Source organism: Balaenoptera borealis (assembly GCF_965194805.1).
Source record: "Balaenoptera borealis genome assembly, chromosome: 2".
Classification (NCBI taxonomy): Eukaryota; Metazoa; Chordata; class Mammalia; order Artiodactyla; family Balaenopteridae; genus Balaenoptera; species Balaenoptera borealis.
The window spans coordinates 19,650,338-19,670,907 of NC_138867.1; the positions used below are offsets into that span (position 1 = coordinate 19,650,338).

The following is a 20,570-nucleotide window of genomic DNA, read 5'->3' on the forward strand; positions in this document are numbered from 1 at the left end:
GGGTCATTGTAGAAGATGATGTACAGAGAATGAAATGTGAAGTCGGAAAGATTGAATATCATATCAAACACATTTTTTCAAAGCAGTTAAACTGGCCTTTTAATGATATTACTTAGACTTTCCAGACAAAATGTGTAACAACTGAACTAATTCTTATAAAATGACTTTGAAATCCCCAAACTCAAACATAATCTCACAGTCATTATTTGTGATAAAACATTAATGTGTTTTATACCTTGATTGTGAAAAATACCAGAAGTGAGACAAGAAAATAGATTTATTGCGAGTTACAAAATTTGAAACCAAAATTGATCATTTTTATTCTTTCAAGAAATTTTTCCCCAGGGCTATTTTAGCAGCAAAATCAAAGTCAGAACCTAGGCTCCTCTAAACAAAGGAGTTTAATTGTATCTTACTCTCCCTCTCTTCTCTGTCTCTTAAGTTTCTCAGTAGTATCTAAGGGGTAAGAACCATCCCCCATGGAGGGTAGAGATCCTTGGAATTCTGATGATGGTGATGATCTTTGTGAAACTGTGAGGTGAACATTGAACACAAAATTGATTTATGATGGGGTGTCTGGGGAAAACTGCACTCCTTCTCTTCGGTCTCCTGAAACTAGCCAATATTACCTTTGTTTGGGGTAGATGCTCTGTCCTCTGAATATAATCATGGGACTGTTGGAAACATCTTTTCTCTGGGCTTCATGCCATTCCTTTTTCTCTCTTTTCTTTCTTTTTTTAAAAGATGTTGATGCATCTAACTCCATAGGATTTGTGACAACACTACATACAGCCCTCAGGCTTTGCAAATTACAGACTTCTTATCAACATTGAGGTAATTTTTTATTAAAATCACATTTTAAACTCATTACTGCCGAAGGTTTATTTCTTTTTTTTTTTTTCTTTTTTTTTTTAAAGCATTATTGGGGCTTCCCTGGTGGCGCAGTGGTTGAGAGTCTGCCTGACAATGCAGGGGACACGGGTTCGAGCCCTGGTCCGGGAAGATCCCACATGCCGCGAAGCAACTAGGCCCGTGAGCCACAATTACTGAGCCTGGGCGTCTAGAGCCTGTGCCCTGCAGCAAGAGAGGCCGCGATAGTGAGAGGCCCGCGCACCGCGATGAAGAGTGGCCCCCGCTCGCCACAACTAGAGAAAGCCCTCGCACAGAAACGAAGACCCAACACAGCCAAAAATAAATATATCAATAAAAAAAATTAAAAAAAAAAAGCATTATTAAACAGCAAAATAAATAAATAATTTTAGATTTATATCATGCAAGAAATGACGGGTCCTTTGCAGCAAATACATTTAGGCTACACTGTATACAGTCTACAGCAAGACTGTTCAGCCACAGTTATTTCATATAGTTCTTATACAACTAAATGCTAATTTCCAAACTTCTCACTACATGGGTCACTGGGTGAAGTCAAGGGCTAGAGATTTTACAATCACATGTGAGAAAAGTATGCATCTGGACACACTTTAGGGCATATAGAACAGGTTGGGACATTATAATAGGAACTGATATGTTATTTTATAAGTGCTAAAATTCTCCAGGTTAATATAGCTCTGCCCATATTTTATATAACTCATTGGTTTGGGTTTGCTAATTCATAATGTAAAAATAATCCAGGGGTGGGATCAAAAACTCGTTCAATTGGAAATGAGCCTCCTATCTCAGTACTGTCATTTTTTCCTCAGATGAACTGTAGTTTCTGTCATGAGTAAAATAGAATAGAGATCTTACAGAAAAAAATTGTCAATTTTTGGCCGTGCAGCTGTGGCCAATATCCTAAGTATCGAAGGACCAAGGATGAAAATATACATTTTTAGGAGGACAGCCATATAAGAGTATACTTCTTACCAGTTGACTACCTAAGTAAAGAGAAATTAACAATTTTATATAAGCTACTGCATTTTAGTGTATTTTCTTATAGCAATGTACAAGTCTCTCACATTACTCAACTCCAAGAGGGCACTGTTTTTATAAAATTCATTCCCTATGTACACTCCTAGTGTACATTCCCAAAGTACACTCCTAGTAACAAGTGATGTATAACATATCAAACAAGAAAGAAACACTCAGGAAGAATTGGGAAATTATCATCTAGATCTCTGTTATTTGTGCATCACCCTTTAGCTTTAACAAACAGAAAAGAACAAGTTGTAATTATAGGCTCATGATTTACATGAATGATATTTAATGAAATTATAGAACACTGATAAATAGTAGAGTCTATAATGGGAAAGTGAACTCTAGCCACTACACAACATGGTAAGCATGGTAAACAATGACTAGGGGAAGATGGCAAATAGAAAGGGAAAAAAATAGAATTAATACTGACTCATTTAATAAATCTTGATAAAATAATATGATTAATTTTTAAATGGGAAATAACATATTAATCAGATGTAGATATTTTGTAGGTTCTATAATTTTTGTTAGATAATTGAACATTTTGTAGTATTTCTTTGTATATGAGAACACCTAATATAAGATAAAATTGATATAGAGAGAGATGGGTAAGGATAGTAAACACAGGTAGGGAGATGGATTATAGAAAGTGTCTTATAGGTCCTAAGGGCCTGTTACCATCTCTTCTTCATATTCATGTAAGCATACTTTATTAGAAGACTTAAGTCTGAGTTTTTCTGGATATGTTTGTAATCACTTCCTCCCGCCCCCAATTCCACCCCCATTTTGAAGATCATTGGTCCAAGAAACCTACAAGTATATGGGACATTGTAATAGGCAAAGTCACATATGTTAATAACAACAACAAAAACTGTATTGTGAGACCCTTTACACAATACAATATAGAGAATAAGGTCTATGTTGTCTCCCACTAGGTCTACATTCCACAAAGCTGGATTTGAAAAGCTGAGGCAGAGGTTCATAGCTGTTCACTAAAATTCTTTTTCCTGGGTACATAGCTTGACTACATTCCCATATGACTGAGTCCAAATTAACATGCACCACTTCCAGGGCTGGACCATATAAATCTCACCCTGATCCTCCAGTTCTTTTCACATTTGTCTTTTGAAAATAGAGAGATCCAAGACACTACAGATCACTGGAGCTATAAGAAAGGAGACCTTGAGTTCCTGAACTACCATGTGAAGAAAGCCACCCACTGACCGGGAATATCTTCATTTCAATGCTGTCAAGAAATCAAGTTTAACCTTTAATCTTATTTAACCTTGAGGATCATGTGTTAAAGCAACTAATGTTACCCAAGCTTTTACAGGAGACTAACAAATAACTCTACATTTTCCTCTATTCAAATTCAGAATGAAAGGAAGAGGCGTGGGAGTGGAACCGGTGGTGGTAAACTCTGACCTTACTGATGTATAAAGCTATTCCAAGGGGCGCAGTGTAGCATTCAGAGTTGATCTCATGAGCTTCCAAAGACATCGGGCTAAGTGACCCTTATTCTAGTTTCGAAGTTCTGTTCTAGCTCTAAGTACACATATAAACTTCAGGGAGAATGACTTATCCCATAGGGGCTGAGGATGATTAATAAAACCTTCCGTTACGCCTAAAAGCACTGACCTATACTGTACCCTTTAGACAAATCGCATATTGCATAATCATGATAAGTGAAGTGCACCAGGCCTAGATAAGCTAGTCTCTGGCATATGTCCAGACGAGACTAAAAGAAGAGTCGTTCAAGCCATGAGTGGAAAGATGCACTTTGATTGGGGTATGGAGCTTCCTGAGGTGTGAGGAACCCCTCCCTTCCTCAGAAATTACAATCTGCCTTGGGGGATCCCCTGAGAAGGATACTGGTATCCAGGTCCTTGAAACATTCATCGTTTTGCCATGAACATGTATGTGCTTCTTTTCTTCTGTAAATTTGAATAACTAAGAATTACTTGTTTTGCCCAGGTGGTATCAGTGTCTGGTCTCTCCACAAATTTGGACATACTGTTGACATTGGTAAGTACAGAGGACACACACAGGCAGAGACAGACCACCATGCCTTGCATTAAAAGCAAATAAAATTTAAAGTCCTTTCACAAACAACGTTTCAAGTTTAACTTTTTTTTGGTTTGGTTTGTAATGATTCCCGGGAATGCTGTGATAATTATAGAGGTGAACTGTAAGTTTCTGGTACTTGTTAAAGTCGCCCAAGCAAAATAATTTTGCAGAACAGTAATCTAAGTATGTTGATAGTGAATAATAAGACAAACAATGAGATCATTGCTGCTTTGAAGGGTTTTAGAACTGTGAAAAGGGCATCATCTGCTTTTAGAAACAGAGGTGAATAATTTTATCTTCTACTTCTTAATTTACAGTTCTATTATTCACCTCTAAATGCCTTTATCCATTTCTTAGTAGCTTGCCCTTAAACAACATGCTTCTACCATTCTCACAAGCAATTTGATTTCTCTTTTAGTTTAAATAGAAGCAGGTTGACACTAGATGCAAAATATCTACTATGTCAATTGTCTAATATTTTTCCTTGAAGTGGAAAGACTAAGATTAATGCACACACACACACACACACTCAGAGCTCTAAACAGCAACAACAACAACAACAAAATATATAGAGATATAGATATAGATACAGATACCACCAGAAATCTATTAGGATTTGCTGTGAGATCAAACTCTAAATGGCACTGCATCCAAACTTTCTGCGTAGGTCTGCAGATTTTTATGCATTATTCAATTCATTTAAAAAAAACACCTTAGAATAAAAAGCAAACACAATAGAAACTAAATGAGACAGTCACAGAGAACATCAAAAATAGTAATTTAATCTCCCATACAATATTAAGCTTGTTCAGAGACTATTTTTGGTTCTTTGGATTCTCTTTCGAATCTAATTCAGTTTATATATGGATATGTTTATAGGGAGTGAAGGGTAGAATTAATTACCCCAAACATTGTGGATCCACCCCTCTAATATTTTTCATGTTAACACACAAATCTGTTATCTTCATTACTATTATACTGCACTCAGATTACAGCACAATTAGAGATCATTAACCCTCTCCTTTATAATCAGCAATTTTCACGGGCCACAGATATGCATGCACCTCTAATATATTCCTATGTATCTTACACTTTCATTTACCAAAGTGTCAAAACAACTTTTTTTTACATCATTGCTATGTGTTTTAGTTTCTGCAAGCTGGCTGTTAGAAGACAATTATTTCTCCTAAATGGCTTTCCCCTCGATCTGGCTATTTTTTTAAAGAAAGAATAAAACACTGTAAAAATCAGAAACTTTGGTCCCACTCCTTTTATTTTATGCACAAAGAAGCTTATTTATGTATGCCAACATCACACGGCAGAGAAAGACACACTGGCTCTTTATTATTTCTTCTGTACTTTATACAGGAAATGTGTGGAGAACAGGTCTTTCCTGAGGTATTATACTCATGTGCTTTAAAGATTAAGAACACTCAGTATGCCAAAAAAATGCTGTATACAAAAACATGTTTTATTGATTAATTTACCGAAATTCAGTTAAAGTTTCTTTCAACTTAATGTGTTTGTATATATAAAATTGTATATTCATATTTTGTAGTGATGTGATTATCTGGTGCTACAATTCTAACATCTAATAGGTTTTATTCTATTTCAGTTTATTTATTTTATGCTTTGCCAGAATGTGCTTATTATGGAAGGCATTCTCAAGCATGAAAATAAATTATAAGCAGCTGGCACATAGCTATTCTTTAAATTATAAACTTCCTGATTTTTAGGGACCAGTATTCTTTTTCTCTTTCACTCCTCCACATATCAAAACCCAGGGAATATTCGGTTGTTTTGTATGAAAATGTAGTTAAGGGAAGTACACCCACTTCTTCTGTCTCATGCAAAGACTGAGCTCTTTAACTGGTCTCTCCTTTGCACTCACTTTCCTCTCTGATCTATTTTGCACAAGGCAGCCAGGGTGATCCTTCACAAACACACATTTGACCATGTCAACTCCCTGCTTACAAGAGTGTAATTACTTTCTATTCTCACTAGCACATTGCTTTGAACAGAATATATAATCAGAAATACCTGTTGAATATTGCATGCCCCCAGGATAAAGTCCAAACTCTAATCTGTCTTCACTTACAGTGTTTGGTGACCTTTCAGCTTCATTACTGATCAATCACCCAGTGTCACTTAGGTGACATGAGGCCACTTCCATAATATCCAGTGTCAGAAGACAGAGAAGAGATGAAATAATTCCTTCAGCATTTAAATATCTAAGCTCAGAAGTGACATCTGTCGCTTCTAATAATATGTCATTGCCCCAGAGCCACGTGATTCTTCCTAAGTGCGCAAGGAATTGGTGGTGTCGGAAGTACAGTCTCCATGTGCCTCGAAGAGAAAAGAGCCAAATATCAGAGAACACAGTACTGTGGGCCACAGTGCCTCATCCATAACAGGAATTTCATAAACTCTTAACGAGTAATAATCAAGATTCATTAGACTGCAAAAGATGACACAAAAACACTTTGGCAAACAAGGGAATTAACTAGTTCTTGTGCAAAATTTCAAGAAAGGCAGGGGTACTGCTTGACTTTATGTTTCAGAAACGTAGACTTTTCCATTTTTATATACTCCTACTGATTTCCCATCTCTACCCTCCCCTGGTTCTCCACCTTATTTCTCAGACTGGTCTCTGGCACAGCTGTAGAGGTGGAATTGTTGTCAAGTCCAAGTTGTACATTCCCTATATTCCCAATTGAGTCTTGCTCTCTCTTCGTTGTAAGTTCAAATACATTATTGAAGGACTCTGGTTCCCAGTTTAGCCTCCTCGGAGTTGGAATAATATGTTCCACACAGCTTGAACTTGAATGCAAAACGCTTATTTAGGCCAATCACCACATCCAGAAAGCAGAGGTTAAGCACTGTACAACTTACTAAATCCTTATTACCTGGAACCCTGAAGTAGTTTCTGCTCTTATACTATAACAGTGACTGTATGAATGGACAATGGCCATCTCATGTGTAAAAATAGAACACTGACACAGAACCTCTGCAGCAATCAGTTTAAACCACAACCTCTGCAGCATTTGGCCCCAAATAGTAAGGAACTAGTTGATAACTGACAGCTTCCCTGATCTTTGCCCTCCAGCTCCAACTTAGGCCCAACCACAAAAAGCCAATTATGAGCCCTAAACAGTCACGCAGGATGCCCCACTCTGGTCAGCCCACCCCCAGATTCCCTGTGCCAACATCTCCAATCAGGTCACATGTGAAGCTTTCTTTTCTTTCCACTATAAACATTTTCCACTCTCTGCCTGCCATGTAGTCTCTGTGAAATGCAAGTGTTGGTGGCTATTCTCTTGCTATATCAAACTCTGATAAATATCTTTTACTTGTTCTCATTTGGGAGGTTTTCTTTATTTTCACCGCCATTAAGGAGACTTTGCGGGCTTCCCTGGTGGCGCAGTGGTTGAGAATCTGCCTGCCAATGCAGGGCACATGGGTTCGAGCCCTGGTCTGGGAAGATCCCACACGCCGCGGAGCAACTGGGCCCGTGAGCCACAACTACTGAGCCTGCGCGTCTGGAGCCTGTGCTCCGCAACGAGAGAGGCTGCGACAGTGAGAGGCCCGAGCACCGCGATGAAGAGTGGCCCCCGCTCGCCACAACTAGAGAAAGCCCTCGCACAGAAACGAAGACCCAACACAGCCAAAAATAAATAAATAAATAAATAAAGAAGGTTTCATTTAAAAAAAAAAAAAAGGAGACTTTGCAACAACCGTTAAACTAAATGCACCTAATTATGCGAAGCTTTTATTTTCTACCTAAATAAAAATTATTTTGAACCATGTTACCAAAGAATGCCCCCTTTGTGTTGAAAACCTGTGGTCGCTACTAAATTAGTAGAGGCTTCTGCTTTGCTTATTTATTGTCCTTTTCCATTTTGTACTATCTTATGGGTTCCCTATATGATAAAAACATTATTTCTCCAAGGTGACAGAGTATATTTAAACCCATGCTATTACTACTTATGAGGTTGTTTTGTGATTTACATGTCATATTATTAGCAAAGATGCATTAATCTTAACCTGATTTTTTTTTTTCTCCCTCAAGGTTGAAATACAACCAAACATATATCTGATAGTGATTCAAACTCTCATCTTGTCCAGTCAGACCTGTCTTAAGTGGCACACTTTTAATTAATAGTTTCTACCTTGGAAAAAAGAAAGGTAATCTTGTTTTGGATACGCTATTACTTCGGAACACTCAATCTGCCTGGATTGTTGAGTTAATTCTTATAACTGGAACATGCATCCTAGCCTGAGGCAGAAAAAGAGAGAAACAAAAGAGCTAGAGAGAGCACAACAGAGAAAAAATGGGCATTTATAGAGATAGTATTAGAATAGTATTAGAATAGAAGGGACTTTTTTTTTTAGTACCTACTAACCATATCAAGTGAGGAAGGACTTACCTCACAAGCATATCACTTTAATGATTTTGCATGGTTGTCCTCTGCTCTGAAGAATGATTGTCCTTATAGCCTGCAAAGTATAGAAAAGGTAGAGAAATTAAATTGTGTATTAAGACAAAAATTACTTGACCTTTCAGAAGGACTCCATCTCCCTTGGTCTGCAATGCTTCCCTTATGTATTTCTTTTCCCCCATAGGCTTTCCTTTATGAAATTGTTTCTGGGTGACCTGTGAGATGGGACCTAGTTCCACCACTAGTCAAGTCTTCAGTGATGTGTTCAGTTACTACAATGCAACCCAGAGATTGATGTAACTATCTCTTAATGTGACTATCTACATATCTATCTTAAAATTAGAATTCAGAGTTGAGATGATTGTTATAAGGACACTTCAAAATGCATTAAATTGAGATGATTGCTATAGGGACACTTCAAAAGACATTAAATTGAATTTTAAAATGAATTTGGAGATTTTACTTTACAGAAAATAAAACTGACTTGGTTGGTTGAATGGTTTTATTTGCCATTTAGGCTCCTAATTTCAATCTGAGGTCTGCTAACCCCTGGGATTAAGAGAAAACTATGAAGAGCATTCTGACCAAGCAAATAATTTTAACCAGTTTTCAGGTGTCACATTCGAATAACTGTTTCCTAATTCTTGTTGTTCCTCTTTCCATTTTTTCCTTTTAAAAAAAAACCTTTCTCCCACAAGGTTTCATTTTCAAAAGAGAAGTGTACTTCTCAACCTTCTTGAACTTGACTCTGATGCTTTGTCTTTGGGTGTTGAAATCTCCAGGATGCAAAACAAAGGGGACAATTCAAAACATTCACCGCTATTTTAAAAAGTAGATGACTCCAATAGCTAGATAACAAAACCTTTGACAAATAAATTTTTTATGTTTTTATATTGAATTCTTTCAAAAACTTGAAGAAATATCTAATTGAGTTGTCAGTGGACACATGATTATAAATCAGTTTTTATGATAAATTACTCTGCAATTTTTGTCATAGTTCTTTGAAGGAATTCAAAGAACTGAGTGACATAAAAAAGCCTCTTCTCTCATCTCCTTATTTCTGAGAATAAGATTTCTCAGAGCTTAAATCTCTAAAAATGAGAATATAGAAATATAGAATCTGATGGTCACCTTCTAACAGTAAGCAAGATTTATCTATGGATAAATGAATTTATAATAAAAAATTTATTAAGAGATGCATTTTCCCAAGAATGCTTTTAAAAATAATTGCATTTCAAAAACTACCAAATTATTACTTGTTAAAAATTAAACCAAAATGTAAATTTAGTTTTATTTTTAACAAATAATAATTAAAATAATAATTTTAAAAACACATAAAACTATACAGCAACTGAAAATTAAAATTATTATTTTTTTGTCCATGTGATCAATACATGGCTTTCAAGCACTAAATCAGTAAATACGATTGGTAACCATTCTGCAGGGAAAGCAGTGCCATGAACTCTGGAGCCGTTTGATTTAAGTGGCCCAGGAAGGCTTGAGTGCTGGCCATCTCAAAGATGGCAGCACTATATCAGAAACAAAAGTCCCTTCCATTTCTCTGAATTCCAAACCTCTAGGGTTTTATAATTACTGAAGAAAGGTAGAGGGACCTTTAAAATAACAGATACTTGATTTTTCCACAAAATAATTCAGGCAGGAACAGAGCCACATTTAATGTTTATTTAGGAAAGTAAGTGAATGTGGCATTTTTGCCCTTGAGCATTGTGAAGAAACTTCATAACTCTTAATACCCAAGTTGCCAGCTTTCCTATATCCTGAGGATAGTGACAGACTCCCTCAGTGTTGATGGTTTCATGTGCATTTACCTCACCCCTATCAGTAATGAAGTACTGTGAAAACGCTGAGATGGCAAGAACCACCACTTGTAGATGCAGAGGGTAAGAATCCAAGTGTCATCAATGCAGACAGCATCTTCTAGATATCTTTTTTTGAGGGTCCTTCTCTTGGAAACTTCACTTGCTTTCATAAATGATTAACTGGGCAGTGGTTTTATTTTAAAATGTCCTCTTTTCATCTTTCCAACGGAAAGATTTTGAAAGTTGTCTGAAGCTGACATTGTAGACGTTCACATTTTAATAGAGATGCCTTCTTCCATGAGATTTTGAGTGTCTTTTTAAACAAAAATTGAAAAGCATTGTCTGTAGTTCTATATTTCTCGTAGTTATTTCATTGACTGAGAGCACTTAATGCGTCATACTATTCCTGTGTTCATTTTTATTTAGTATAGCTGTGTGGAAGGATCGACTGTCGTTTTTAAGGCAGTGAAACATTGGATATTGATGTGTACCACTGTTATATCAATGCACTTGTTTTCAATTAGCAATAATCACACCTCAGGTAAACCTCATTGGCTATGCTTATACTGCCCCTGTACAAAGCTTCAGTGTATTAGATTGTAGAGAAAGAAAGCTATGTGGCATACAGCTAAGAGGAAGGATTGTGAATATAAATAGCTCTAGGTTTGAATCCTGGTTCTGTCACCTTCTTTAACCATTTCCTGTAGATATTTGGTTGTTATGTAACTGACACTTTATAATTTTAAAAGAAATATTGAACATTGCTAATTTGTGAAGATTAGATCAATGATTTTTATTCAGATATTCTGGCTTTAGGTCATTCAAAGTGGTGGGAATCAATATTAAACTGTGATAGTTTTGAAATGTTGTTATTTTATAATGAGACTAGATTGATAGATAATAAATCATTCCACACTATAAGAAACAGTGTAACAGACAAGAGCTTGGAAAATTCCTACCATTCTTTGTCTCCTTCCCTTGTGAATTTCCCTGTTTTATAACTGAGTTGGATTTCTTCAGATTTTTTTTGAATCTAACATTTTGATATTCCTCATCACAGAAATCAATTTATTCTTAATCTCACAAGATATATTGTCTGATGCAGAAGCTAAGGAAACTCTTTATTAGAGTACTAATTCTACTTTACAGTGTAGGTCTCCTTTATCCTAGGAGTCACATTTACAAAACTTTTTCTTTTATTTTTTTTAATTTGTGTAAATTTAATACTCCTAGGTATTAGAGATCAGTAAAATAATACAACAGAAAGAGCACTGTTATATTACACTGAATTTGTTATAAAGGTAACCTTTTAAAACAGAAAATTAATTTTATCCCGTATCTTGAATGTGCTGTGGCATTTTTATACTCACCTATTTTGAGTGAGTAGATTATAAAAATAGGTGTTAGTTTGGAATGTCAATATCTTTACTGTTCCATGGTAGCAGTGTGTCTTCCTTTGGACAACGGGCACTTTTCAAACAACAGGCGTGCATTTGAACTGTATATACCTTGCCGGCGTCCCCTTGGACTGCAAAACTCCTCTCTTCAAGTTGTCAGTGCCTTCGTAGATGTGGCTCTTCCAAACTGAGGAGAGAAATTAATGCACTAGTATTAAATTATGGTCACAAATATTAACTTTTGGTCTGATCAAAGTTAAAATTATAAGCATTCATAGTTTTAAAGTTCTAATTTTAAAATAGGTGACACTTTAGATACCTAGGTACAGATACAGACAGTGATACCATCTTGCAAAACACGTGCTGTCATTTAGTTGTTGTGCTTGCCATTACCCAGGGCTGATTATGTTTCAGAAGTTGAAATTGTAAATATTACTTTTATCACTTTACACATTCCTTCTTCAAACACACACACATGTCCACACACACACACACACACACACACTCTCTCACACACACAATTATATGGTTGCTATGGTAAAATATTTTCCCTGAAAAAAATTGTTTGCCTCAATTTGGTATAATCAAATTTATTATATTCTCAACAAGTTTTGTGCTTTTTGAGCAGATGAGTTTTAACTCATGTGGGATTGACTGCTATTCAACTGACATACAAAAGTTCCAGGATAAAGGCCTGTTTGTATTTTAGTATTTCTTCAGCAACAGCCATGAGATCTTTGTTAAATGCAAATAAATCTATTCTATATTGCTAAACCTTATTTTAATACTTGGGGATGTTTATTCTGCATCTTTATAATTTACCAAATTATAACAGATTTTATACACTCAACTGATTTTCTCTTACTTGGCTAATGTTCCTTGAGTTCAGATATAAAATTTCATCTATTATTTAAAATTAACATAAAATAAAATCTAAATAGCCTAATTTTCTATGGCTATATCTTTTCAAAAATAAAGAATCACATATTTCTCTGTGTGATTTTAAAAATGCACTTTAAAAATCTTCTATTCATGCAGTTAAGCCTACTAATTCCTTTAGCTCATCTTTTATATGAGAATTGGTTTCTAAACTTGGCTAATAAATAAAGAGTGGTCAAAATCACTCTTCAAATCTCCTTGAACTATGTCTCATAGAAATTGCTATACTGTTCTTAATATGTCTATTAAAATGTATCTTTCTTTCTATGCTGGAATATTTTTCCTTTAGGTAAGCATCAGTTAAGCCATTGTCTTACTTTTAGAACCAGTATTCCATTAAAAATATATACCCTTCAACAATAGACTCACACTCAGATGGATGAGATGCTCATATAACAAAAGCCAGAGTGGATTTGAGATTAGATGGGGGAACATCAGATATGTGTCCCTTTCACCCATTTTATGTTCATTCCTGAAAGGAGACAAGGAGAGGAATCACTTGTGACATTCATATTTTATTTTGTCTTCTTTTTTTTTGGCTGAGTGACTTACATATCAATTTTCTAAGTTAAATATATATATATATATATATATATATAGAGAGAGAGAGAGAGAGAGAGAGAGAAACTCCATTATAAAATAAATGAAATATATTTTTCTATTTACAAAACAAAGATAACTGTTAATATGTTCCTCAATAAGAATACTGAAAATATTATCAATGTAGTTTAGATTAACACAAGTACAAGTTTCTATAAAAAATAAAAACATTTTATTATTTCAATATAACACTAATTTTTGAATAAAGGTGGAAGAGGTAAAGGTGCTATTTTTACCAACTAAGTTGGCAACTGAGAATATATAGAATATATTTCTAAATAAAATGCAGTATATATTTTGTTCAAAAAGTTTTCTTTGAAGAAATTCTTTAAAGTGAATCTGCTCAATGTCTCCTTCTGGTTGTGTTATATTATTTCTAGATGCCTGCTGTATGATGCAAAATATCTTCTTTACTCATCACTGTTGTCTCTTTGGGAAAACAATGTATTTTTTTATAATTTCTAAAATAGCTTCAGTGTGATGTTCAAATGAATTAGTAAGTTTTTTCAGATAATATAAAGAATTTTGCTTTTTGTTAGTTATTGACCAAATGATTAAGTTTAGCAATCTGTGGGAGAGATTATCAAAGATATCCACCATCAGTTCCTTCCCATCCTGTACATAAGTGAAATTCTCCCCAAAGAAAAGAGCCTGTTTTACTTCCTCTTGAATCTGGGATGACCTTGTAACTTGGTTTGTTCAGTAAAATGAGAGGCAGTGATACTGTGCAAATGTCAAGTCTGGTAGTTTATTTATTTATTTGTAACTGAAATATATTTGACTTATTGTATAAATTTAAGATGTACAACATGTAGTTTGATGTATTTATATTTTGTAATATGATTGCCATTGTAGTGATAGTTAGCACCTCTATCACATCACGTAATTATTATTTCTTTTTTGTGGTGGGTATAAGTAAGATCTAGCCCCTTACCAAGTTTGATTATTATAGCACAATCTTGTTTATATTCACTGTGGCATGTATTAGATCTCCAGGACTTATTTGTCTTCTAGTTGTAAGTTTGCACCCTTAAACAATGTTACTTCAGGTACAGTAGTTTAAGTTTAAATTTAAGAAAGCTGGCAGATTCTGCATAATCTCTGGGGAAAGCCATTCACCACGTAGAAAATCCCACTTTCCCTGGGCAACTATGTTGTGAGGAAGCTTAAGAAAGCTAGACTGAAATGAGACATGGAAGACAGCTGAGGAGCCTGGTAAGAACTGAGACTCTGACATAAGACACCAGTTAAGTCATCCTAGCTGCTAGGGGCCATTCCGGTGGTCCCTATCAAGGCCTCTGCTACTGTAGAGAGACACAAGCCTTTGTGTTCTGCCTTATCTGAACTCCTAATCCATGGAATTACGGAGAAATGAAACTCATGTCATTTTGGGTTAAGTCTTTATGCAGCCATAGATTAATGCAACAAAATCTTCTCAAGGACCGTTGGGTGCTATGCCTGATAAGTAATATTAATGGTAAAAGTAAATACCATTTCTGAATCCCTTACTATGTTTCCAGCAAGAATTTTATATGTAAAATCAAATACAATTCTTACAACAACCCACTGAGGTAGACAGATGTTGTTGTCCTGAGTAAACTAAGACTTAGAGAAATGAGTGGCAGAGATACTTAATAAAAAGGGCAGCCAAGACTGGACCTCAGGTCTGACTTACCCAGGGTCAAGTTTTCAGCCTCAGGATGTGCTTAATTGTGCCAGAGGTTGGGGAAGATCACTGGCTCCTGGATTCCATCAAGTCTCTCTCTTGGGCTGAAGTTTGTTCAGCTCAGTCATTTTATTAGTGTTCCATTGTTGCCGTAACTGACTTCCACAAATATTGTCAATTAAAATAACAACCATTTATTATCTTCCAGTTGTACAGATCAGAAATCCAGCAGGCTCTACTGGGTACACTGCTTAAGGCCTCACGAGGAAGTAGCTAAGTTGTTGGCTGACAGGTGATCTTACCTGGAGGCTCTGAGAAAGAATCTTCTAGGCTTACTCAGGATATTGGATGCATTCATTTCCTTTCATTGTTTCCACAAGGTCCCCTAGATCTATCTTCAAGCCAGTCACATAAATCAAAGCCTTCTCATGCTTGGATATCTGACTTCTCTTTCTGCCTTGTTTCTCTGACTTGTGCTTCTGCCTTCCTCTTCTACTTTTAAGAGCTCATGTTATTATGTTGGAGCCCCTTGGATAATACAAGGTAAACTTCTTATTTTAATCTCATCTGTAAAGTTATTCTTGCCATGCAGTGTAACACATTCACAGGAGTAACACTAGTGGCTGAATGTCGTGGAGGCCAAAATTCTACCTACTGCAGCCACTGAGTGTTGGTTTGCAAACCTTGGGAGCTTCCTGAGTGAAACCTGAAACTGGTCCCCATACACCCAGGGGAAGGGGACACCAAAGAAAGAAGCACACAACTCCAGATTGATGGGTGGCAGGTTTAATAAGCCAGGGAACTTACATACTAAGCTTGTCTTGGGTGGCTGCAAGATGAGTAGATCTCTGCAGCTGCTTGCCAGAATCTTTAAAAAGTTTATATAGAGGCCAAAAGTGTGTTCAGTCCCATATTCAGTTCAGATGGTCTCAACAACACCTGACTCTCTCTAAGATATGTCCTTGAAACAGCTCCTAGTGTGGGAAAGGTGGGGGGAACTTGAACATTCATTCCAAGGACAGGGGCGTTGTGAGGATCCCCTATTGCCTGGGTCCAGCTCAAGGGTCAGTTGGTAAGCACATCCTCTCTAATGATCTCCTCCAACACTTGAGCCTTGGATTGCTCGACATTGTGGCAAATTCTTGAAGAATACTCATTCCTGCTGAGCTGACCTCACCCTGTGACCCAGTCTTCCCAATAAACCATCTATCCTGCCACCCAATGCCACCAGAGGAAGGAGCTCTATTAGTCCTAGTAGTCTTGATGTATGTTGTTTCCTTTGCTCCAACCCTTTGCCCTGCCCTTGTGCTGAAGAGAGAATGTTTTATTCCACCTATTATTAGCCATCTCATCAAAAGGCACCACAGTTACCACCCTCAGTATATGTACTATACATTGAGAACAATTGGCTTTGCGGAAGATCTCACTAAGTTAGTGAGACCAGCTTAATTCATAGTTGGGAAGAAAAAAAAAAAGCTAATATTCACTATATCAGATCCTGTGGTGAATATTAATCAATCATCTGGTAATACACAGTGGATTAAGGATTGAAATCAGGTTTATCTCGATACAAACTCAGGTTCTTTTTATGTTTTATAAAATCGTTTTCATTAAATTATATTAAAAATGTGGTCAACAACATGGTTTCAGAAACTATCATCACATGTATACACTAGATTTTATCTAATGTTATACATTTAATGTAAGTTATAAACTCATAGATGTAAGCTGTAAGATGAAATAAACATGAGCACAAAACAAACAATAAAAATTTTCCAAGACCAACTTTAATAAAAACATTGTTTTTGTTTTTTTTAATCTCTGGTCTTCCATATCAGAGCAATAGACCAATATCCAGTTGCCAATTTATTTTACTCTATAGAACTTTGTATTCAGTCATTTGCTAGCAAGCATGCCTTTATTACTAGCCAATTGGATCTTTGAAATTAGAAATTGAATATTTGAAGTCAGGACTTGAGCCTAATAATCAGCTTATTCATTGTGCTTAACTGAATGCCTACAACTCACAAGTCATTTTATTATTCAACAGATATTTCTGAATGTACAAATAGTACTTGGCTTTCCATTAGGCATAAAAATTCAAAGATAAAAGTTATAGTCTTTGCATTCATGAAATCTATGTCCTTATGGACACTCATAATGAGTTTGTGAACTACAATAAGGGCACAATACCCATAGGAAATAAAACTACTGAGTCTTCAGGCAAAAACCAGAGTGATCTTTCTAATATGTGAATCAGATGCTCTACCTCTGTGATTTAAGCCCTTTCAATGGCTTCTACCATCTATTGAAATAGTTATCCGTGACCCTCATTCATTGATGCATTCATTTAGCAAGGATTTCAAGTCCTGTTATGACTCAAGAATTGTTCCTAATGATAAACAAGGTTGATAAATTGTGCCACCTCTCCAGAAGTCTATGATCTACTGAGCAGAAAATATGGAAATTAGCAAATATATGAATAAGGAAATAAAGACCCTGAAACACAATTGCATATAAATATTATAAACACATCAAATATGTGTGTATAGAAATTATTTTTATAAGTTCTATGTACATAATATGTTTGTGTCCCATGCCCTGAAGAAAATAAAAAAGTAATAAGTAAGAGTCTTGGAGGGGGTAGTTAGAAAACTGGGAAGACCTCTCTGAGAAAGTGTCATTTAAGCTGTGATCCCAATATTTGAATTTGTAGGAGTGTTTCATGGAAAGTACATGGTTCCATGTAACGAATCAATGAAAAATTCCTTAGCATAGAATAAGCTTCAAATTTGCCAAGAATACAAGAACACCAACTGTGCCTTGAAAGGCAGTGCCCAAGAAGTGCAGTAGCCTGAGAAAAAAGTCAGAAGTTTTGTTTATGTATTTGTTTATATATTTGTGTGTATTTCCCCTTTTGAAATGAGAACTTCATGTAAGCAAGGACTTTGTCTTTTTCAATTACTGTTCCTACAGCTAGGACATAGTAGAAATATTCATATTATGAAAAATAAATAAATATTGATTGATTGAAAAAATGAATTTATTTTAGTTTGGGGGCAGTTAAATTTGCCAAAATTAAAAAAAAAATTAGTGTTGATATGTTTTTAGATAACTTTGAACACCTAGTCCTTAAGAAAAAAAATTTCATCACATTAAACTCTTCATGAAAGTAATTTAAAAATTATAGTAAAATGAATTATAAAAATCAACAATTTTCTATAGTCTTTGCTATACTATTGGAATAATAAACACAATTGTCTACTATTGAAGAAAAGTAATGTAAAAACTAAATAAAGTTTCAGAAAACATGGAAACCCATCCCAATTATCTACCCTGGGAAAGAGTTGAGGTATGTACAATATCTAGAAATGCCTAGTTATTATTTAATATAGTCACACATTTAGCAAACTAAATACTACATTAGTGAATGTTTAACACACTTCCACTAAAATAAAACTAAATAGCTAAAGTCCAGAAAAATTTCTAAATTTTACATTATTTCAAAGGGTAGTAAATTTTAATTTAGAGATCATTTGTTATTAAGGCAAAATACAGAAAACATGGGAAAGCAATTTACTTGAATCATGAACAACTCTGAGATTCCCTTTTTGGGTATTAAACATTCTCTTAGTGTCATAAATAAAACATTTTTTTAGAAAATAAATCATTAACATTATGCCATATGTCGTACTTTCCATTTTGAATTATTTAAAATATGTAGATTAGAGAGTGGGTTAAAATATACTTTCAAAATTAAACTGAAACTACATCTTCTATTAAAATTGGAAAGTAATTTTTATGAATGAAACTTATAGTTTAATGCCATCAATTCATGCTTCCTACCTCTGCTATTCTATTTTAATTTTAATTTAAACCAGCTAAAGTAAGCCTATAGGGGCATATATTGAAAGGACACGAGTTTATTTCACTTAATCAACGATTTCCTAAGCACTGACTCTCTTGCCTTTAGCTTCCACAAAAATAAGGCCATAACATAACCTAGAGTGTTGTTTCTAGTTTTATTTATCTTTTATAATATCCCTAGAACTTTGTAGTAAATGGCAAATGTTACATTTGTCCAAACATATAGAATCACATGCATGAAAGACCCCTCAAAATTAATGGCATCTGGTCTCATTCAATAGTCTTCATCTAGTGCATATTCAGAAGCTACTCAGACTCATATTCATATTCAATGTCAGACTGTATAAGAAAGTGTAACTATTAGTTTTCTGAATACTAGTATTAAGGAGCAGACAATTAAGAAGGTAATTTCCTGAATGGCAATCTTCAATCTATGTCGAATTTCCTTTCAAACATAAAGAGCTTTACAATTTGGGGCTTCCCTGGTGGCGCAGTGGTTGAGAATCTGCCTGCCAATGCAGGGGACACGGGTTCGAGCCCTGGTCTGGGAAGATCCCACAAGCCGCAGAGCAACTAGGCCCGTGAGCCACAACCACTGAGCCTGCGCGTCTGGAGCCTGTGCTCCGCAACAAGAGAGGCCGCGATAGTGAGAGGCCCACGCACCGCGATGAAGAGTGGCCCCCGCTCGCCGCAACTAGAGAAAGCCCTCGCACAGAAACGAAGACCCAACACAGCCATAAATAAATAAATAAATAAATAAATAAAAACTTTAAAAAAAAAAAAAAAGAGCTTTACAATCTGCTTAATCATTTTCAGTCTGTATATAAAGTTATATTTATAGGATTTTATTTTCATGGAATGAATAAGTAAGTAAATGTCATACTTGAAAAGAGTATGGTAATTGGGTCAAACGTCAAATCTGAAAAGAGCTATTTTTTTCTATAATTTGAAAATTCAAACTTAGAAAAAAAAGTAACTGCTCCTCCACACAGGAAAATGAAAAGCAGATTGATTTTATTTGAAATTCCTGAAATTTTCAATTACTTGTATTCAAACAATAATAAACACATGGATTATTTCCAAAATGTATTCCTCAGAACCTCTGTACCTCACAGCTTCATTTTTTTTACAATGGAGTCCTTATAAAATTTAATTTATTGAAGATTCAAAAGGAGTATTTATACCTCTGATCATCATTTATATTTTATAGTGATTATCTGTTATTTCCAATAGTAATTGCATGTATTTTATTTATGTAAATAGATAAGTTAATACTTTAAAGTATTTAGCGCTATAGGTTCCCAAAGCAACTCTTTGAAGTAGGCAAGGACAATATCCTCCAAAGAATTCAACTTTAAGTAGAAGAGGCAGGGAAAATAAGTCAAATCTTAGTCCAAAATTCTTTCTAGTATTCTTTACTGTTTCATTGCTTGAATAGCTCCTGAGACAGTTCAGCTAGATGTCCTCCTAGTCTTCAAGGGAACACATAGAGCTGATGTGTATCTGAACATCTGTAGAGACTAGGTAACCAACAGACAGGTAAATCACTCAGAATTTGCTCTTTCTGTTTTTTTCCTTTTTTGCTTTCTGTCCTTTTGGTCTTCTGAAGACTTAACAACAGTAGTTTCAGAAAGATTACAGAGTCGAAATGTAAATAAAAATTCAAAAGAAATGGACTGAAGAAGTAGAAATAATGTATAAGAAATTTATAGAAGAAAGGAAAATGGCCTGGATCAAAGGGGTGCTTTTTAAGCTAGGCAGGGTAAGCATGTTTAAACAATGATGAGCAGTTTTTGAAAAGGGAGGAGAAAAGGGAAAAAAGAAGATTTTAAGACAGGTTTTGGGGAAAGTATGGATTCAA

At 35.3% G+C, this 20,570-nt stretch overlaps 1 protein-coding gene across 14 annotated transcripts in view; it reads right to left on the reverse strand.

The window, feature by feature from the left end:
- The window catches only part of LOC309623716 (uncharacterized protein), a 451,333-nt gene that overhangs the window by 175,047 nt on the left and 255,716 nt on the right, over positions 1-20,570 (reverse strand). For 13 of the 14 annotated variants that reach the window (XR_014241484.1, XR_014241485.1, XR_014241486.1 and 10 more), the window contains 3 exons: positions 12,946-13,048; positions 11,749-11,824; positions 8,409-8,478 (listed from right to left, as the gene is read on the reverse strand). Coding sequence is in view for 5 of the 14 variants with exons in the window: in XM_082380838.1 (XP_082236964.1) it covers positions 8,409-8,419 (11 nt within the window). In the remaining 9 variants the exon portion in view is untranslated. The remainder of the gene's footprint in view (positions 1-8,408; positions 8,479-11,748; positions 11,825-12,945; positions 13,049-20,570) is intronic. The other variant, XM_082380837.1, reaches the window with a different exon arrangement.